The sequence below is a fragment of the Falco cherrug genome, chromosome 4, assembly GCF_023634085.1.
Source record: "Falco cherrug isolate bFalChe1 chromosome 4, bFalChe1.pri, whole genome shotgun sequence".
NCBI lineage: Eukaryota > Metazoa > Chordata > Aves > Falconiformes > Falconidae > Falco > Falco cherrug.
In genome coordinates, this window is record NC_073700.1 from 111,351,127 (window position 1) to 111,373,347 (window position 22,221).

At 42.8% G+C, this 22,221-nt stretch overlaps 1 protein-coding gene across 2 annotated transcripts in view; it reads left to right on the top strand.

Annotated features, from left to right (window-relative positions):
* The first annotated feature begins 237 nt into the window (after positions 1 to 237).
* Positions 238 to 22,221, top strand: part of IGF2BP3 (insulin like growth factor 2 mRNA binding protein 3) — a 114,244-nt gene continuing 92,260 nt past the window's right edge. Inside the window, exons 1-3 of one of the 2 annotated variants that reach the window (XM_055706603.1) lie at positions 238 to 493; positions 988 to 1,209; positions 2,448 to 2,508. In XM_055706603.1, coding sequence (XP_055562578.1) covers positions 1,035 to 1,209; positions 2,448 to 2,508 — 236 coding nt within the window. In that variant the 5' untranslated portion in view covers positions 238 to 493; positions 988 to 1,034. Of the gene's footprint in view, positions 494 to 710; positions 1,210 to 2,447; positions 2,509 to 22,221 lie in introns of those variants that run through there. The other variant, XM_005445805.4, reaches the window with a different exon arrangement.

Genomic DNA, 22,221 nt, shown 5'->3' on the forward strand with positions numbered 1-22,221 from the left:
GCCGCCCCCCCGCGCCCCCTCTTCTCCTTCTTCTTCCCCCCTCTTCCTCCTCCTCCCCCCGCCGGCCCACGGTGCCGGGGAGCGGGATCGCCCAGGCACGACCCCGGTGAATAATCCCCACCGCCCGGCGGGGGAGGAGCGGGGCGGGGGGCGGGCATTGCGGTGCCTTCTCCCCTCCCTCCCCGGGATCACACCCGCTGGCGGGGGGAGGTGCGCCCGCCCAGCCGTTTTTGGGCGGCGGGGGCGCGCGGAGCGGACTCCCCCGGCGGAAGGGCAGCGGCAGAGCAGGCCGAAGCCCACCCAACTCCGCTTCCCCCTTCCCTCTCTAAACTTGTCCTGGCCGGCCGCCCCCCGTCCTTCACCCCGGCCCTCCTCCTCCTCCTGAGTGTGTGTGCGCCCCATCCACTCGCTAATTGAAGAGCTGGGATTCCTCACGTGAGAAGTTGATTTGTAGTTTGAACACGTGGCTCATTCAAAAAGCCGGAATATTCAAGTAATTTTTTTTTTCTTCTCTCTCCCTCCCCTCTTTCCCAACCCCCTCCCCTTCTTCCCCCCCCCCCCCCCCCTTTTTTTTATGCTGAGAGGCGGCGCCTGCACGCACGTAGTGTGACATTTTCATAGTCCGCCTGCTGCTGCCAAAGGGGCTTGGGGGCAAGACAAAAAAAGTAGTTGTTTTTTTTTTTTTCCCTTCCCCTCCTTCTTTTCCTCTCCTCAGCCCGCCATCCGCGGCCCCGGCGCTGGGTGTTTCCCCCGCGCCCCCCATGCGCCCGGGTAGCACGGCAGGCACTTAGGGCTCCCGTTTGGCTACGCTTTTTTTTTTTTTTTTTTTTTTTTTTTTTTTTTTTTTTACCCCTTGAGAGAGAGGGAGGGACACAAGCTGCCGATCTGATTTTTTTTTTTCCCTTCCCTGTCCTCTCTCTCGCTCTCTCGCCTTCCTCCATCGCATTTTGTTTTATTTTCCCCTTCCTCCCCACCTCCTCTCGCAAGACGAGGGTTGCAGCCCGCGGTGCGCGCCTCCCCGAGCCGCCAGGAAGATGAACAAGCTCTACATCGGCAACCTCGGCGAGAACGTCAGCCCCCTCGACCTGGAAAGTCTCTTTAAGGACTCCAAGATCCCTTTCTCGGGCCAGTTCCTGGTGAAGACGGGGTACGCCTTCGTGGACTGCCCCGACGAGAGCTGGGCCATGAAGGCCATCGAGGCACTTTCAGGTGAGCGGCCCTTTCCACCCCCCCACCCCCCCCCCACACCCCCGCAGCCCCGACGGCTCCCGCCGCCCGCTCCTCCGCGGTCGCGGAGCAGCTGCAGCGGCGGGCTGGGCCGCGCCGCCGGTCTGGAGCGGGGGGCGGGGGGGGTGTCCGTCGCCCCCGTGTCCCTCGCCCCCAGGTGAGGTGCGAACTGTTGTTTTCCCAGCGCGGCCGGAGCCGCCCGGCCTTCCCGCGGAGGCTTTGCGCGGCGGCGGCTCCCCGGGCGGCGGCGGCCCAGCGTGGCGGGGAGTGGGGCCGGGGAGGGGCGGCAGCCTGGGCCCGCGGACCCGCGGCGCGGCGGCTCCCATGTTTTTCCGAACCCCGCGGCCAGCCCTGCCCGGCCGGGGGCCCTCGCAGCGCGGGGGGGTGGCGGCGGGGGCGGTGAGGCGGGGGCGGGCTGCGGGCGCGGAGCTCGGCGCGGCTCCGCGGGGCAGCGGCTGCGCACCCCTGCTTGGGCACAGCTGCCCCCCCGCAGCCCCGCGGGGGGCCGCCCCCCGGAGCGGGCTGGGGTTTCCCGGGGCTTGGCGCAGGCCGCGGGGCTGGGGGCGAGCCGCCCCCTTGCCCCGAACTCGGAGGGGGGGAGCCCAGCCGGCCCCCCCCGCGCTGCCCTGCTATTTATTTCGGTTTCTTTTCGCTGCTCTCACGCACCCATCACCGCCTCCAGCAGCGCGCCGGCTCCTGGCCCCGACATCCTGTTTTTGTGTGCTTAAAAAAAAAAAAAAAATATTACAGAAATAAATTCTTTTTCGCGCGAAGCGGCTTTGCGGAGGTCTGCTGGGAGAGGCTCCCTCGGAGAAGATGGGCTCGGGCTGCGCTCGGCGCCGCGTTTCGGCTGCCTCCCCGCCCGCCTCCCGCAGCGAACCGCCCGAAGTTGGGGACCCGGCGGCGGCGCGGGGGGCGGCGGAGCCCCCGCTCCCCCTCCCCGGTGCAGGGGGCTCGGCGGGGCCGGGGCCGAGCCCCGCTCCCGCAGGCGGCGTTTCGCGGGTCGGTTTCATCTCGGAGGAAGGGGCCCCGCTGCGGGCGGCCCCGGCTCGGCCTCGGGCTGTGCCGCCGCGCCGGGTCCGCCTTGCGCCGGTGCCCGGTTGCCGGTGAACGGGCCAACGTGTTGCGCTGCCGTTCCCTGCCTTCCCACCCTGCGGGCCCGCGCCGGGGACGCGGGGGACCACTGCCGCGCTCCAGTATTTTCTCCTTTATCTCTGCAGGTAAAGTGGAGCTGCATGGGAAACTCATAGAAGTTGAACATTCGGTCCCTAAAAGACAAAGGTAATTAATTTTTATTCCGGTCCCACCCGCCCCCTTTGCCCTCAGCTACCCAGCGAGAAGCAATTTGAAAAATGCTTAGGTTTGTATTTCTCTTCCCTGTGGATAAATGGACCGCTTTCTTAAACCCAGAGGCGTGCACTCGGTGCTGTCCTAGAGGTTTTCTAGAAATCACCCCGTGTATTTCTTTATAATGTAGTGTCTTGGCTGGGCAACAGTGGTAGTATTTTAATTTATTTAAAAAAAAAAAAAAGCCTTTTTGTAGGAGAAGCAAGTTATTATGGTCTGATAGCTAATGGTTGTGAAGATTTTAAAATTTAAAGTTCCGTGAGAAGAGTTAAAATCCGTGTGTTAGCAGGAAATGAAATGTGGTGTGAACTGTATAACCAGCAAGCACATGAGGTTTGCTCCAGCAAGAAAAAGCATCTTGTAAATATACTGATATACATTTTTTTTTTTTATCCTGCCATGTTGGAGTCTGCAGCATTTTATAGGCATGTAGTAGAAATCTCATCTGTATTTGAGAGGATTTTTTCATCACTATTTTGAGCTGGTCTATAGAAGCAGCACGAGAATGACTTGTTCCTAGTAAGGACAGAATTTATGCATCTTTAATTTCTAAATGTATGTTTAATTTTTGCAAGGCAGTAATTTTGTTGGGCCTCATGTAAAGAAGCAATACTCGTAATAAAGCAGGGTAGTATTTTTATATTGCCTATAGCAATTCAGCCTGCTTCTTTCACAAATATTTAGATTATAGAAAACCTGGCGTGCACCAGAGAGTAACACAAAATAGATCAAACTTTCCACGTGCTTGTTCCTGTACTCCATTATTCAATCTGGGAAGTATGTCTGTCTGTGTAACTTTGTCAAAAGGGGCTTCTACTATTTCAGGGTTATTTTTAAAAGTACAGTCTTTTCAAATCAACTGTTTTAAAAAGGTGAATTGGCTGTCTTGATGGGCATTGCATATTGGTATTTTGAGCATTACAAGTTTAATCACTGTTTAGTGGTAGAGGAAAGCTTCACTTGAGAAAGTATGGATTTTTGCTCTAGTTAAGGGGGGGGAACCCCTCTCTGGACCAATTCATAGTATGTTAATCTGTATGGTTCTATTTGATACTTTTCAATGGAAATTAGTATGCTGTATGTGCTCTTCTGCATTTAATGTGCAAGGTATATGGCTTTGATTTACAGTAGCCTACATTTTAGATCTTTTGTATATAAAAATACTATTGTAAGGGGAATATTTTTTTAGGTTTAAGAGGAAAATTCCAAGAATTGATAATTTCCTGTAATAAATAAATTTATTGTCATGCTTACTAATCTTAAGCTTGCACAAGTAGCGTTCTATTTATGCTATTAAAAAAAAATCATTTCAATCATAAGGTAAATTTAAAATCACTGGTGCCCCCTCAGCTTTTTTTAATCATTGTTTAACGTGTTTAAAAGTATTTTCCTGTTCTTTCAGCTGTCAGCTGAAATGGTGTAACAATCCATTCTTCATATTGGGTAGCATGTCTTCCTATTTGTCTGTGAATTAGCAATTATCAGAAACATACATCTGTCTGTAACTTGTTGCAAAGAATTCTGCACTGAACTTAAGCGCTTTTCTAGGCATGCGTTGCCTACATACAGGCATACTGAAAAAATTGCAAATGTATCAGCATACCTGTATTACTTCTCCCAAAGCCTTTATCTGTTAAAACAGTTTCATCCTGTAGTATCATAGTGGAATGTATTAGGTATAGTTCAGATTTATACTTCTGTTTAACAGAAAATTAAATTGCATTTCTCATAGCTGCACTTCCTTCCCCTTTGTCTCCACTCCTCCTCTCCCAAAATCAAATATAGAAACCCACTTAAAATTCATTCAGAGGCCTCCATGTGTAAAAGTGACTCTCTTGTTCCTGTTATGGATGTCTAATACTTTTTTTTTGGGGGGGGTTTAAAAAGTTGGGGATTTTTTCCATGTCTCTCTAAACATTGCTTACTGGGCGCGTATTTAGAATTGGTAGGTATGCGTAAAAACACAGTTTTTACATGTTGAGTGTTTTGGTGAAACTGGTGCTTTCAAAGTAACTTACTTGATTACTCAAGGGAGAGATGCAGCGGGGGTGGGGGGTGTTGCTGCCCAGGCCCACCCAGTGTGTTTGCAGGCTGGGAGCGCTTTCCTGAGCCCTGCGCTCCCCAGCATGCCACATACGGTCACAGAAGTGACGCCATTTAAAAAAAAAAAGGTGCATGTGTCAAGTCAGTCTTTCAGCACGAGCGTTCAATTAATAGTTTGGTCAAATGATTACAAAACAAATTTTGCTCTTATGAAGTAGTGCACTGAAATTATTCGATACATTGTATTGACCTCTGCTGCTGTGAGGCTGCTCCATGGAGAGAGTCAGCTCCCCTCCCCGCAACATCCTTAATTATGATTTTTGCTTAGTGTTTTTGGTTAGTGTTGTTTTTTGGTTGGTTGGTTTTTTGTTTTTTTTTTTAGCAGAGTGTGTATATTATCACTCACAAGGGTAGCTGGTGGGTGTCTTTCTCCAGAGGTGGCTGAGGTGCATGGGAGGAAAGGGTAAGGGTTTGGTAATCCATATCCTTGTCACATAAAGGAAGGTCAGGAGGTGATGTCAGCTGGGGTTGCCATAAAGTTGAGCTGAATCCAGAAGACGGTGGAGTGTGCCTGGCTTGTTATTCAGGGTGAAATTCTTGGACCCAGTAGTCACTGCATTCCAGCCCTTGCTGGATCTTCAGATTTGAAGTGGGCACACCCACGTTTGCAAAATCACCTTCCTACCTTCTGCGGAAGGAAGGAGAGGGCTTGGTGGGGCTTTCTCCCTCCCCTCCCCCCCTGGAAGCATTTAAAAACAGACAAGGGGATCTGCTGCGGTTGAAAGAAGGGGCCTGGTCAAGGTTTCCTTGATGGAAGGGCGGAGAATTATTTTGGGGGAGGTGCAAAGTATTTAATAAGCTCGGAGTAGATTCCTGACTTACTATTGAAATCTCAAGGGAATGCCAAAGGAATGCAGCATTTCTGCATTCAGACCCCTCGGTGTGGAGGAAGGCTATTGCAATATTTAAAGTTTAGGTCATTTTATGCAAAAGTTGAAGAAGGCATTGTAACAATTCTGACTGCTGGTCGCCCTCTGCGAGGGGAGGCAGGACACTGTTGGTCGCTATCGCCACTGAGGTGGGTTTTCTTCTCACAAAGCTGTGATGTGGGAGGGGGATGGTGGCACCCCATAGTGTACGTGCGCCCATGCCCATGAAACTTGTGGCGCGAGGCTCTGGGTACTACCTCGCGCAATCCAAGAGCAGCTGGTATCTCACAAGGCGATGTACTGCAATCTGATTATTCAAATGGCCCTGATGTCACTTGTGCGTGATGAGGGGGGAGGGCGGGTGCTAACTCTGGGCACCCGGGGATGTGCCCAGTGCAGCCTCCTGGTCCTGGCTCCTGTGTCCAGGTGGGCTTCCCACCCGGGCACGGTCCACCATGCCTGTTCCTGGGGCCTTCAGGTGCCTAAAATGCTCACAAAATCTCAATTGTGGTAACGATGAGGTGTTTTCCCAATTAGAGGGTTAATCCCTCCCCCACCCCTTGGGCCCTTTGTTGAGAAAATAAATTCACTGTGTCTCTTCTGCGGGGTTCCTTTAGGAGAGGAGCAGGAGAAGAGGGTAGCGAAGGGGCATCTTGTGGGTAAGGAGCTGTGCTATGGGGAGCACAATGGCCTGCCAGCTGTGCTTCACCTCTAGTGCTGCAGTACCTGAAGGCTGATTTGAGGAAAAGAGGCCCAAAATCCCCCAGGCTCTCTGTTCCAGGGGCCAGCGCTGTTGGGTGGGCATCAGATTGTGTTGCTAATTTTCAGTATAATGAGGGTTTGTATCTTATGCGGGCAAGGCAGCGGGGAAATAGCTTTGCAAGGCTGGAGTATGTATAGAGGCTACAGTGGTCGAAATTGCTAAAAAAAAAATAAATAAAAAAAAATAAAAATGTAGTGGCATTGATTTTTAGTTTTGCTTCTGTAAGTATCAAGCAGGGAGAAACATGCTGTGTGTAAGAAGACGTGATAGAAAATATGTCATTTATTGGCCGTATCTGTGCTCTTTTCCGCAGAAGAAGGCGGAGGACCACGCCTGGGCCCAAACCAGAATGTTTTTGAGAGTGAAGGGCCAAAACTTTGCATAGTGATTTTGGGTTTTCATTCTCTGTTTCCACATTTATTTTTGCAGGTGTGAACAGGAAATTTAATATTTTTTTTTTCCAAATCTTTGAAACCTTACAATTAGAGTGGAAATAAACCTGGATAGTTGTGATTCCTACATAGCGGGTCGTTTTTGACAAGAAGAGATAACTCTTCACTGACAGTGCTAACTGTTACGTTGTTGGAAGTTTAATTTTTATAACTCTTCATACCGTTTGATCATTAATTAAAAAAAAAAAACAACTTCTTGTTGCAGTTTTTACAAATAAGCTAGAATACATGAAACACAGCTCTAAATGCATATCCTGGAAGGGTGGTCCTGCTCTCTTTTTGCTGCCTTCCCTTTACAGGCAGTACTCTGAGAACATACTTGTAGCGGACCTTAAATGTTGCGTAGATACAGTAAATTTTGAAGGGGTAGAATAAAAAAAAATAACATTTTGGAAGTATAATTCACGAGTAGTAAAATATAATCAGGAAACATTTAAGTATTTTTTTTTTATTTCTACTCCCCTTTTTTTCCCCCCTCCTCAAGCATGGGGTAACAACATTTTCCACATTTTTAGACCTTGAAGGTGGTATTTTTGTAAAATGGGGCTGTGTTCATTTCAGTTGCTCTTTTAAGTGCAGAGCATAGGACTCTGCAGTGCTGGAGTCCTTTTATGGCTTCTGGCTAGCTACTGGGTGGACTTCAAATGCTTAGTTTTGACCTGAAAAATTCTTAAAATGGCCTGGGACTTACCTATGTAACATAAAATGTGAAGCTTCCCATAATGGCTGTGAGAGAGGGACCCAGGCAGAATTAAAATACACCTAATACTAACCACGGATGGGGCTAGCCCTTCAGGGAGCCTCGCAGAAAAGATTCTTGGCTTCTTAAACCTGTCCCTCTCCTTAATGTCATCTTAGCTTTTAGGTTTTTATACTCCTGGGAATTTGGTAACAAATACATGGTGCCATGGAGCACAGCTGAAGACACTCTTCTAGTGGTTTCATTCTTCTGTGAGCCTGGCGAGGCAGGCACAGGGCGATATATTGATGTGGGATTTTTTTTTTCCCCTTGTAATTTAAGAGCCAAATTTATTATTGGAATTTGATTATTCAGAATCAGTAAATAGATGAAGAATGGGTACAAAATTTAAATGCTGTAAAATCTAAGTAAGGAGGATAACTTCATGTTTCATAGAAGGAGAGGGATAAGTGGAGAAGTTTGAATAGGATTGATGCACTTGGCAGTGTTGAGGTGCTTTATGTAGTTCCAGAGTGCTTCAATATGATTCTCTTTTAATGTGTGTTCTCTCATTTTGTTTTCATACGCAAAATGTTTATCTGCCTCAGTCCGTTCTTTATCTCAAATGATGCAGAGCATAGAATTATATGTTGAGTTCTGTGCTAATTACTGTTGAAAGCTAAGATAAAACCATAACTTTTCCTTATTTCATCTAGAAATGTGAAATTGTTACCAGAAATACTTGTGCATATTTTATAGTTTTAGTCTGAGGCTTCCATCCTTATCTTTTTTTCTCTCCCATCCCGTTCCCCTCCCCCCTCCCCCGGCATGTTGAGTGTATGCACTTGTATGCCTTGCTATCCTGCATCTCTGCTGTATGTGTCTTACATTTGCTGTACAAACAAAGAAAATATCGGTGAATATGCTATCTAAAAAATCTCCCCGGGTGTCTGGATTTGGGGAGATCAGTAAGCCCAGTGCTTACTGGTGCTACCCAGCCCCTCTGGGCACATTTATCTGTGTGGGTACCTCACTGGCAGTTGTTCCTTCTCATCCCCCGGAATAAGTAATTTGGCTTTGAAAAGTTTCTGTAAGGGAGCAAGAGGCCCTGTGTGTTTGGGCATGTTTAGCTAATTAACAAAAAAAATTATATTATTGTATTCTCTCCTGGCTTTGCTCCTTTCCAGATCTGCAATATTGATTTGTGAGTGTGTTGAAAGATGCATACATTTAACCAAGAAGAGAATCTTGATGTCTGTAGTTAGATACTTAGCGAATAAAGTGTGTTACTAGGGTCAATATTAGGGTAAATGTAAAAATAGTGCACATGTAATGACAATGAGTGGGGCCAAAAAAATTGGTGTTTTCCAGGGTTTTTTTCTGCAAGAGTGCTGAAATTTCAAAATGGAAAATTATATTAAATTGTAATTTTAATTGTTATTTTGCTGAAGTGTACTATCATGACAACTGGCACAAGAAAAACCTGTAGTATGAAACACCTCTTGTGCAAAGGAACCTCAGCAGCAGTGTGCCTCCCCTGTTGCCTGCCTCTTCATGGTACAGTGGAATTATCATAATCTAAAACTGTCCTTTTGCAAATCTGAATGGATGGAAAACTGCCTGTAACAGGTAAAATGAGGCATTCTGTATTTTTAATTAAGTTAAAATTTGGATAAAAGCAGATAACAATGAGTCAAAGAGGGATCTGACTCTTCTTGAATATGGGACTAGGTGTTGAAATGAAACAGTCTTGAAATGAAGGGTCTTCAGCTGGCAAGGTCCTTGCTCCATTTTAATTTTTTTGCTGTCTTGATCATTTTGTGGCTGCAGAGAAGTGTCTCAGAGAGAGAGCGTGTGTGTGTGTGACTGTGTGTATGTATATACACACACATATATATGCATTTTAAGATTATATTACCATAAAATCATTTGCAGCTCAAGAAGAGATCAGGTAAAAATATATGGAGAATTTATAAAAATAGTAAAGTTGAAGGTTTTTTGCTAGTGCTAGTACACTTGAACAAAACTGGAGCTGAATGTTCGCTTTTGAAAGATTAACTTTCATGCTCAGCTGAACTTCAGGAATGCTATTTTAAAATATGTAGTCGATACCTTGTGTGTTATACATTTTTCCTTTTTGAAGATAGCAGTGCTCTATTGTTTTGGTTAATTGATTTCTAGTTTTAAATGTTACGTGCACAGGTCCTGTAGGTTTTCTCTCAAAAATGGAGCTCACCTCACCTTAATGAAGCAATAAATATTGTAGCGCAGAAATCAAAATTCCAGATAGGAGGAACTCTAGTCTCTGAAAAAAAATATTCTGGTGGTGGTGGAATAATCCTAAGTTATTAGTTGGGTTCACAATTACCTGTTTTCCTGAAACTTCAGGTTAAATAGTGGTTAGGGATGGAGTAAAAAGCTTGTCGTGTTTGAATTTGGAGTTATCTGTTAAATACTCGGCATGCGTGGATCATGGTGGGACTCTAATTTTCTAGGAATAAGCAGGGCAGAGGGGCTAGCTGTGAGAAAGGGGGGGGAACCCCCACAAAACATCCTGTGGCTTGTACTATGCCATTGCCCCACACAGCCTTCATGCTGGGGCCTGATCCTGTGTGCTCTCTGCCCCTTCTCCCCTGCCCTGGGAGGAAGGACTCAGCGTGCTTCGAGGAGGCTCTCAGGGAAACAGAGTTTGTGAGAGGGTTGTCTTGGACACGAAAAACGCATATATCATTACCAAAGGCAAAAGATACAAGTTTGGGTTTTTTTAAATGGTAGTTTTAAATTTCTGGATTATCTGCTCTGTAACTGTTTTATTTTCGGTGATAGAGCGTATTTGGTTGAGAGTGTATTATTTGGTTTATACATGTAGGGGAGATTCTGTATGTGATGGTGGCTTCATGATTATCATGGAAGAATAGTTCAATTTTTCCTCCTACAGCTAGAGAAAAAATTGCAAAACCATGTCTTTTTAGGACAGTACTTGAAAAACATAATCTGTAGGATGTTTGAGGAATTTAGGTAGTAGTTTAAGCCAAGTTAATAGGCTGCACTCTACAGTGTAAACCGTGTCTTGTCTTCTTCCTGATGTGAATTAAAATTCTGATAAAATTATTTTTCCAGTGAAAGTTTTGTGGCAACCTTAAACAGGTAATAGCTAGAAAAAAAAATTCACAATTTGTCTGTTATTTGGGTGGTACCCTTTAAAAAATTTGGAAGATTGTTTCCAATTTGGAAATATTTTTCCAGATCAGTTTGCCAATTGTATACCAGCTTGCAGGGGTTTCCCTTGCCATCGAGGCGCTGACCTGTTACAGATGCGCCCTGCTGTGCTGGGATGCGCACATGGGTCTTTCCTACCCAGGGAACTGGATCCCTGAATGAACCACAACTTTCTCTGTGGGAAAACCAGCACTCTGGTGTGCAGAGGGAGCTATTCGCCAGGGTCAAGTGAGAGGGGTTCAATGCTAAGTGTCTTTTAGTGGTATTGATCGCAGTGGGTGCTGCTGCTGATCAGCGACAAGCGTTCGATAGAGGTTCGGTTATTTAAGTGGGTGGTAGGTGGAGGTGGGCAGCAGCGTAACGTGGTGCAGGGAGCTGAAAGCTGCCGTTGTGAACCAGGAGGTGCTTGGTTTGACCCTAACAGAAGTGCTGGTGTATCTCAATACTTGCGTGTTACCTGATTGTATGAACTTTGCACCTGCACAGAAAGTTTTAATGTAGGATACTTCTAATAAATGTGCAGCTTTCAAGGATGATAGGCATTTAGAACTGTCTACAAATTCAGATTCTCTTTCAATTTCAAATACATACTAAGAGACGGATAGTAAGCATGTAGTTTAACATGTGGTCTGTAGGTTTACCTTCATGAAAGAATTGGAAGATCCTAGGGTACAGCACAGGGATTTCAGTTGTTCCTAATAACCTGTGCAAAAGAAGTGAGAAATGGACAGCTCTTAAAGTCAGAGCAGAGATAAATACTACGTACTCATTGTTAAATCTTTTTTCAGATTTAACAGAGAATGCTCTTTTCAGCACTGTCGGTGCTCAGTAGCAGTGGTGTAAAATTGTTCTTATACTGCTGATACTAGTTCATTCAAAGGTGCACCAGAATGCTTGTTCTATTAAACTATTTTTCTTAAAAACAAAAACACCTGCCTCACCCCCTCCAAGAAAACAACCCCAAAGCACCAACATCCGAACACTCTAGGTTAAGTTATAGTTAGAAAGAAGGTGACCTTTCATTTACTTAAGAAATACAAAATTTTTATTCTCAATGATGGTCTGAGTGCTAATAGCAAATGGTGGGGTCCTGTTCTATTTGGTAACTTGCTTTGTGTTGCTGCCTATTTTGTTTGCATTACAGGTGTGTTGGCTTTGAGTGAGTTTTATATCTCTATTTGGAAGTTTTCATTTTTTCTGTTATGCTGGTGAGCAGAAGTTTTTATAAATAATATGATTTTTACCCTGTCTGCGCTCTTAAACAAGAAATGACTGTTGGCATGTAAATATATCCCAAGTTCTGCATCTAATATAGAACTGTAAACTGTTCCCTGAAGTTGTGGAGCGCACACCCTTTCCTTTGTACAGCTGGGCTTGGTGACAATTATTCAATTAAACTCAAATCGTGAGCTAAACTACCTTTTTCCATACGTACCATGTGCTTAGCCCGTATAAAGTTTAAGCTACCCATCACTCCTTGCAAGTAATCTCAGGAAGAGACTTAAAAGATTTATCATCATAATTTGTAGAGTCCTTTGAGCTTTTAGATTGAGTTAAAGATTTGCTTTACCTACGTGCTGAACTAGATTCAGTAAAATCACAAAATTGCATTCGCTTGCCATGGTTGGCTTTTGCTTGCCTCTGTGGCAAATAATAAGCTTATGTATGTTGCTTTTCTAACTGGCCATTTCACTCTCATCACCTGACCCCCATAGTTCACTTACTACGACTGTTACTGGTTTTGCATATGTTGGATTAAGTTCAGCATCTTGACATGAAAACGCTACTTGTGAATGCATGAACGGCAGCACAGATCCAGCACTGCACGTGTGGTTACGTCAGGCTCCCGCTGTATTGCAGTGCTGTGTTTTGTGCTGCAGCTCTTCAAAATGGCTTTTCAAATGAAAGTTCAAGCTATCTTAACTTTTTAGCTGTGGAGTGTTGGTGGAAATCACATGTGGTTCTGTATTGCAGAAAGCAGCTCTTTGACGTAGTTTTGACTTGTGTCACTGGGTGTATCATTTTGGGTGGTACACTTCAAAAAAAAAAAAAAGGGGGGGGGGGGGAGGGAAGGGAAAAAAAGGCAAGGCATGGAAAAGTCTGTCCAGAACTTAGTCATGTTTCACCACGATGAAGCCCTGCAAGTTCTCAAATGAGAAATGACGCTTGAGCAGTGACTTTTCTGGCGGTGGCTGTGGTGCCTGCTCTACCTGATGAGACTTGGACCAGGAGAGCAGTGCCTGGTTTGGGGGGCTGAGCAGGTGCCCTGACCTGTTTCTTTTCCCTCTAACATCCAGATCTGTGAACTTCCCTTGCACTCTGCGGATACCATGCGTGTGGTTACAAACTATTGAAGCATGTCTCTGAGGTTTGGGGGTGGAGAGGGAGGGGGCGATTGCTTTGTTCTGAGGCTTTTGGTAGCTCTGGTTCTGGTTGTCGCTGGTAGTTGTGTCTTGTTGTGCAGTCCAGTACTAGGCACAAGGCTGATGTCAGTGTGGTTTGAAATGAGCTGAATTTTGGGGGGTTGGTGGTGGGGGAGATGAGTGAGGAAGGCATACGAACAGTAGTGTTAGCAGATGATGATCAGTAACCTCTAAAGAAGGATGATTTCTTTCTGTGGTTGAATATTTATCGTATAACATCATAGTCTTCCTGATGCTGATTTTGGTGGTGTGTGTTTTTTTTTTGTGTGTGTGTAATTCGGTATTTTTAGCTTTCTCCTGCTCTTTATTTCTTTAAAATGCTCTTTTTAAATCCTCAGTTGTTGGGCACATCTATATGCAGATGGAGCAGTTGAATTTCAAAGCTTTGAAAGGCGTATTTAAACTATACTAAGCTAGCTCTGAGGTAAATGCAACTTGATCTACTAGTGGGTGCAGGTACCACCTTATTTAGGTATCTGCTAACAAATCAGTACTGTACAATTGTAAAAAAGAGATAGTATCACTGCCTTGGTGTGATAATAAGTTTGCATATCTGTATACAAACTAAATTTGAAGTAATTAACTGCTAAATAATTTATTAAACTTAGTCGAAATATTCATCATAATTCATATGAACTTTGTGCCTAATCTTGATTTAAATATCTAGCAAAATGCTGTGCCTTTGAAAAACTGCAAGTTACTAAATGGAAATAACCTCAACGTTAATGACGATTAACTCGTAGATTATGAATCAGCTGGTTAGCTGTAGCACAATATAGGCCTTTTCTCTGCTTTGAAACTGATTCAAATTTACAATTTTATTCAGTTAAATACAAAATGAACTGAAATAGTGTAAATGTTAAATGCTACCCTGTGTAAAGAGTGTGGTTTTCAGTGCAGAAATTTGTTCTCTGATCATAACAATATATTTAAATCTACAGTGACGGTGAAAAAGTCTATGCTCTCTGATCTTCAACCTCAAAACATGCACTATATTCTGTGTTTTCTGTGAAAAATAAAATGAAAAACAATGGAGTTATTTAAAAGGTGATAGTGGCCATCCTGTAATTGCTTTATATGCCACTTCTTAAAGTCATGGCAGTTTTTTAATAATATTATGAAAGCGGGGGAAATTATTTAGTATTAACTTAGTTTACTAATGGAAATCCACTTAGGCCTCTTATACAATTGATTTTTCAATGTAACTTGCCTTTGAAAATTTCTAAAATTAAAATGCTGCGTAACTTAGAATTTGTGAACAATTGAATTTTAGTTGTTGACTTCTCTGGTTGAACAGAATGAAATGATACTCCTAAGGCTTCCATGAAGGCCTGGTATGAAAGCTCAGGGATTGCTTTCATATGTTGTATGTACTATGTAAGGCTGTGTGCACTAATCTAAGCTGCTGTGACAAAAGCAAGTCAATTATTAAAAATGAAGTTTAATGCATATATGATTAACATTATTTCTATTAAGTAAACATAAAAAAATGGGAAAAAACCCTCTTTACACATAAACTGTGATGCTTTAACTACGCCAGTACAAAATATTTACTGAGAATATGGAGTTACTAGTGTAGATGTATTTACCCTGACCAAAATTACTGCCCTATAAAAAAGAGAAAATAAGCTTTGCAGACAATAGAAAACTTAGCATGGTTGTTATTACTTTATAAATTTAACTTTTTAAAACACGTTAATTAAAAAGTTAGATTTTGTCCAGTAACCTGTTGTTAGATCAAAACTTAATATATTAAATAGTGTGTGCAAAGTGTGTGTATTATTTAGCGCTACATCCCAGCAGAAAGACTGTGCATTCTGCGCTTCGAGGATATAAAATTTATTGAGGGGAGAATACAAGTATGCAGTTGTTCTAAATAACGTGTAGCTTTTTGCTGCAAGTACAGCTATGAAGTAATTTTATTTGGTGCTGTTCTGTCCCCACAATTTTTTGTGTAACTGAATAGGATTCCATTTTTTGGGGAGAACTCTTCAGAGAAAATTAATTAAAAGAAATGACCATAATGTCTGGAAACCATAAGCGTAATTTGTTTCTCTTTGCAAGTAATTTTAAGTATAGAAAAAGCAATAACTCTTTTTAAAATTCTGCATCTGGTTACGTTCAGCATAAAAATGACAAAGCCAAACAGCAGAGTAGTCACTTCCTATGGCTTTTGGGCTTTGACAGGGCAAGAGAAAGGAAGGAAAACTATTTGGTGGTGATAGTGCAAAACCCACACATTCTAGCAATCCTCTGGTAGAGGTGTTATACCTCATCTGCTTTAGGTCGCTTAATCAGTTTAAGACCACGTGGAATTACCATTAGTAAGGGCCAGCACTTGAGTGCTATTTCTTCTTGTTGGTATTCAATTAGTTCAACAAAGTGCACTAGTAAAATAATTACTAGAGCATCAAAGAGACAATTGGTATCTGTGCAGTGTCTTAGTTATCGTGTGCATCAGTTTATACTTGGAAAAGTTTCTGTTTTTTTAAAACTTCTGTGAATAAGGCTTATTTTAATTAATTCTTTGATATGGAAGAACTTATTTTAAAGCAAAAATAATAGGAAATGTATGGTAAATTTGACATTTCTGTTGTAAAACTGGTGAAGTATTCTACTTAATCTATTCCTGTTAGTGTGGTCTAGAAGGTTTAAAAGAAGCTATTTGTCTTGCCGGTGCTCTTTAAACTTTTCTTGGTTTGTCTTGAGATTGAAGTGTGGAAAGCAGTAATGAGAAAATAGATTTGTTTGTTTAAATTAAAAAACACAACAACTTAGCCATGTGAGAGCATTGTTAGGCTTTGTTGGAACATCAGATGATGAACATAGTATATGTTTTAAATGCTCAATTATTATGTCAGTATAAAGCTGTCCTCTTGCAAAGTTGAATAATATATGTATTTATGAAAAAAAAAATGTGGAAGCTTTGTCCAGGATAGGTGCAGAGTGGGAAGCCACACGTGCATGTGCTTGTACACATACACATGCACTACATTCTTTAGGAGTGGCTCTATGTTCAAACTCTGTGCTCTTTTGAACTCTTGCTTTTAGTTTTTGCTCTTTTAAGCACTGGGACTTTATTCGTATTTTTAGATATTATATAGACAGTTGCCTAAATGAAGTAGTTTGCCCTCGTTAATATCCTTTTATATCATGGGAGACACTTGAAAAGGCCAGTAAATATGTTTGTCAGCTGAAGTTTATAGATACACTTAAAAGCAGACCAAGCAAGATTTTTCAATTTTTCTAGTTATAGCATATAAGCTTCTTGAAGTTAGATGGTGTTTTTCAGCAGCGTGAGTGTTTCAGTGTGTTTCCCCCATAGGAATCTTCATTTACTGAGATAATTTTAGGAATTGGACATTAATTTCTGCCATTTTTTGGGTAAAGTATCCTGAGAGGCAGCAAACGGGTTTTTCTTTAGAAAGTCTGTGTGTGTGGTGAATCGGTGGCAGCAGAGAAGTATGCGCTGGGATGAGTCCCTGAACTACCCTAACACCTCGCTCAGCTTAAGCTCTAAAGTAGCTTGCTCTTAGCCTGAAAGGTTTAAATCAAATATTTAATAGCAAGAAAGTGGCAAATAAGAGGTTCCCTGCTCTCTGAGCTTATGTAACAGAAGCCTTGCGATTGATTACATGCTATAAGCGTGTAGGCAGAGCAATTCTTGCTATTTTACTTCAATCATTTTGTTTCCCCTCTACCCCCCAAAACCAGAACAGAATTTGACTGGTTAATCTCGAGCACACAGTAAACTTGGTATGTTCTGCTGAGTATGAGCAGCCAGCGTTTCACTTGAGCCTGACCTGAAAGAGAACAAAATGGGTTAGGCTGCCTGTCTATAGCTGTGGCGTAAGGAATCTGGATAACGTGTCCGATGTTCTCAGCCTGTGGTTGTACAAGTTGGTCTCAGCAGCATGGTGGCTACGGATGCTGCTAACTTCATTTAGATATTTCGATCTGAGAAGGTTGAATCATTGAGCTATTGTTAAGACAAGATCTAATCTGGTGCCGTACCTCCTGTACCAAAAAAACATTGCCCAGAGTTTTACATCATATGTTATATCTGTGTCACTTATCACTTATTTCCTTTGGGTTTCTAATTGATGTGCAAACTTCTGTGGTGTAAGTAATGGTAGCAGGGAAGACATGCAAAATAAAAGCACTGTGAGGGTACATCCAGCAGCTGTTTCATGGAACAAAGTATCTTGTTGGCTTTTTTAATTATTCCAGTCTTTGCACCCTTTTTTTGCTGCAGAAATGACACTGAAGTATCCTGCACCATTTTTTTTTTTTTTTTCTCCTCACTGGGCTCTTTAAATGGAGCTGAATTCCCTGAAAATTGAGAAGAAGGAATTTTAAAATTATCTAATCTAGTGCTCCCCGGCCCCTAACTTGGCCATGTATTGCAGGGACATCATATGCAAGTTTCAGTCTAGAGCTGCTTCTTACAGCTGATGTAGAGCTTTACAGTTAGTTAGCTCATGATGGTAATATTGGCTGTTTCAACTGGCAGCCCCTGTGGGCACTGGGAAAACATGTGAAGGGAGAGAAGAAGCCTTTAGCTATTTTGGTGGTTGAAGGAGAGGAGGGGTGGAGAGGAAAAAGATAAAAGATGGGCATTGTGTCCCATCATTAGGGGATTAATAGTTCATACTGGTTAGGGTCTGGAGTAGACAAGTCTTTTGCATGTTTAGAAGAACTTCTGCGTTGAAAGATGTTATTTTCAGTCTTTCATATACCTCTGGAGTGTTTTCACTGTTATCTGCATCCCAGTTAAGTACAATTTAGTGGTCGGGTGTGAGAATAAATGGCAGGTGACCAGAGCTCTAAAATGTTTGGTCAACAAAATCGTCTCAGTAGTGTAATTGTTTGAGGAATACAGACCCCTGCTCTGAGGAGGAGAGAAGGAGAAACTGTGGCATTATAAACACGTCTCCCCCTCTAAAATGTACCCTTCCCCCAAAAAACAAGAGAAAACCCCAAACCACCAAACCCCAAAACCCCAAAATCAACCCAAACAAAAAAAAAAAGAGAAAATCTATTTCAGTTTCTCGAAAGTTTCGGTATGAGGGAAGAGGTAAGGCCTGAAATGGTAGAAGCCACAAAGGTAGATGAAAGCCCACTTTCCTAAAGGATACTGGAACTTCCCATTAAATTTAAAGCAATGTTTAATTCTTTAATTAAAAGAAAACCAGCCTTCTCTCCTTAGCAGCACCTGGAAAATGAAAGTTTTTTTTTAAAGGAGAAGTTCAACATTAATATGGTAATGGCAGAATCTTTAGAATTTTCTTTTTAAAATGTCTTTATGGACCACTCAGGGGAATTTACAAATAATGAATATAAGCTTTTAGTCTAATTAGTGATGTGAAGAATTGTTGAACTGAAATCCTGAAGTGAATGGTAATGAGCGAAAGCCTTCTCTCTGGCTGATCGACATAAACATAAGAACTACAGTCAGCCTTACGTTGGTTGATTTACCTATTTTGTATGATGTAACTCAGATGTGCCAGTATAAATCTTCTGGTTGTGCTTCCTGAGCTATCCTATCCTGCCCACAAATATCCAGTCTCTTCCAGAGTGCTGGAGTTTATTCTGCACGGAGAGTGCAGCCCTGTGCCCCGTCGTTTGGCTGGTGGCTTTGGGCAGAGGAGTTACGTGGTGTCCTGTCCCCATGGCCAGCTTTCCGATTGTTTGTCCCAGTGGAAAGTAGTTAGCAAATCTGATGTTTTGCAGGCAGTGGTAGGAAATTTGATCATCAGCACAGAGGGATCTGGGAGGTAATTAACAGCCAGATTTTCATCCTGAATGCTGGGATGATACACCTCTCCAAAGCAGCTACTTTGGGCTGTATGTACCAAGATGAAAGGGGAAAAGTGTAGTTAGGAGCCAACCGTTATGTCTTGCATGAGCCTTGAGAAAAAAATCGTGTCTAAATTTCATGAAAAATCCTTATTCTGAGTGGTAGTATAGAGTGCTTTTAAATCCAGGTCTGGGATTAAATAATAAGGCAACCCAAAGAGAATACTGCTGCAGTTTGCCTGTGGCTTAGTCAAGCTTTCTCTGCTTGAACTGCTGATTTAGGTCTGAAATTGGCGCAGTAACATTTCCTCTTCAAGTATTCTGCTGTCCAGATGAGTGTTTAAAAAAAATAACCAACCAAAAAACCAACAAAAAAACCCCCCTGGTGGTGTTTGTTAACAAGTCAGTATTTGAAACCATTTTTCTTTTTCTTCTATAGGTAAGGCATTGAGATAACGTTCTGGTTCACAAGCTAATGGCTTGATTTGATCAAATACAGTAACTGTGTCATCAGTGTGCCTTGTAACATACACTATAAATTAATTCCCTTTTAACAGAAATGATAGGCAAACCTCTGTCGCTTTATTGAATCTGAGTGGGTTTTTAAGAGAAATTCAGTATACCTTCTTTTTAGGTAAGGAGTCTGACCCTTTGCTTTTGTATTTATCAGAATTACGTGTTAGGAATAAGCAAATTAAGATGTATAATTGTGTGTGTACACATACAAAATTTCATATGTATATAAAAATGGGTTAGAATGCACATTCAGTAAGCTTTTATTTCAGTGGACTTACTATTGTTTGTAAGGTGCTTCCAGGAATCAAATGTGAGCAACTTAGAGACCAAAAAGACTGTTTAAACCCATGAGGTTTATGAAGCACCGCTTACAGGACAAGCTACTGCAGTGGCTTAACCTGTACTATTACCTACATTTACTACGAAGAAAAGGAGAACCCCCCTCCCTCACCTTGTAACCAAACCCCCTGCTTCTGCTTTTTTTTCCCCCAACCACACTAACATGAATTGAGAGTTAAGGTTTTTTTTATTTCATCCTCTAAACCTGTGCCTGCCCCTCCCCCCCTTTTTTCTTTCCCACTAGAAGAGCATTAAAAACACTGATTCACTCCGTGATCAAGCATCAGCTACTTGGAGCAACCTGAGTGGGAGAAACTAATAAACTCTGTGTGTGGGGGTAGCTTTCAGGGCTGGGTTTTTCTTGCCTGTTTTTGTTTTGCTCGTTGCAGAGTAAACAGTAAGACACCTCTTCCCTTTCTCCCCTATAAATTCAGCAGATCACCAGCAGTTTTCCATTTGGCTGTAGGAGTTGCTAACTTTGTTTCTATGGCTGTTCGTGTCAGGATGACTTTTGTGGAAGTTGTTTCTTACCATATGGCATTAGCCACAGCCCTTAGCAGGTTTTTTCTTGTGTGGTGTGGGTTTTTTCTTTAATATTTCATCTCCAGCTGTCTGTTAAGTTTGTGTTGTCAGTGAAGTAAGCTTGAGAAGTGACTTTTTTTTAATTTCTGTCTTCATGCAGGTCTTTGGAGCTCAGGGAGAGAAAGCATTGTTTCAGTGAGTGGGTTTGCAGGGGCATCACGCATAGCTGTCAGAGCTGGGGGACCGTGAACTCGGAGGCAGCACTAGGGAGTAACAGCACTTGGTGCTGGTGGGTATTGGCATACCCTTCATCTGTGCTGTAGGTGTGAGGTGCCGAGACTTTTTCCAGGTAACCTGTTTGGTGGTACCTACCTAGAGCGGATGGAATGAGTAAGCGCTTGCTCTTTCCATGTTCCTAAGAGTGGAAAAGGTAGACCATTTACTTTCCATCCCATAGGTATTGAGTTGAAACAATTGAACCAACTAACATTGTCGATGTTCACTTGATCTCCTTTCAAATGTGATTAACTCCCCGCCCCCCCATGCTTGTTTAAAAAGAGTAGGTTTGTGCTGTGCAGGTTTAAGGCATTAATGTTGTGTGTAGTTCGTATGGCAGCTGAAATAAGAGACTATTACGTGGCGTTATTGTTGGAAATGGGAATTAAAGAGCAGGAGGCAGCAGGTCTCTGGGGGGTGGGAGGATGGTGAGAGGGGTTTGGTAAGAGTATGGGTGCAACAACAGTGTGGAAGTGCGGTTGCTTTGATACTTGTGTATGTGCTTCCCTTTAAATGGTAAAATTTTGGCACGCCTATGGGATATAAAAATAGGGACTGTGAGCAAAAGCATGATACTTCATAGTTCTATGCTTTATAATTTTCTGTCGTCTCTCTTTTAACATTATTGTCCCTTAAGGGGAGGTATGGATCTTACATGATTTGCCTTTGCTAAATATCACAAAGCATACAGTGAGGTTGTATTAGTGAGTGAAGGCATATAGTGAGATTTTATTTAATGTAGGGATGCAAAAATGGACAATTTTTGAGACCTTTCTTACCCAAGAGGGTTTTGATAGGTTGAAGGGAAAAGTGAAGTATACAGGGAGGGCAGAGAGAGAAGGAAAGAGTATGTACAAAAGAAAGAATGCAGAAACTGTGGGTTTTCTTCTTCCCTCCTCCCACCACGTTTTCTCTAAGACATGTTTAGTATTGTTGCATATGTATGGAGGGTTCCTGTGGGTTGAGAGCACTGGGTGTCCCTGTGCCATGTGCTCTCTGTATTTGCGTATGAGAGATGACCCCTTCAGAGATCACTTAAGATGGCTTTTAGTAAATTATCCATCTTTATGGTACTTCCCTCTTGCTGTGTATGCGCACGCATGTAGCACAAATGTGCTGCTTTCCTTGTGAAAGGGACACAATGATGTCTTTTTGTTTTACCTGCTTTCAGTGTTGCAGAGATTAATGTCCCCCAAACACAAGACTCCATGTCTCAACACCCCAAGAATGAATATGTTGACGTAGGCGCGTGGTCGTCGGTGGCGTGAGGTAACTGAATCTAGTTATCTGCGTATCACCTGGAAATACAAATTGAAATGCGTGCAATTCCTCTTAAGAAAAGTAAATTATTGCAGAGTAATTGCTAATGGACTAACCTTACACAGAAATCAGAGAAGTCTGTTTTGTTCTTGGCCAATAAGAGGTGTTAGGTGTCTTTGAAAAAGAGAAACAAGGGGGAATACCTGTTCACATGCTGTGAACTATAGGTAGCTTTCAAAAACCTTTGATACAGAGCACAAACATAATTTTCCCAGACTTTTTTTTTTTAGTTGACATGTGCTTGCAGTGCCTATTTAGAATGGAAGAAATGAATTCAGAAATCTGCTTAAACTGGAAAAAGTGTATATACAAGGCTTACATGAGTCACATTGATGAGAGATGATGGCAGTGTTTTACTAAGGATTTA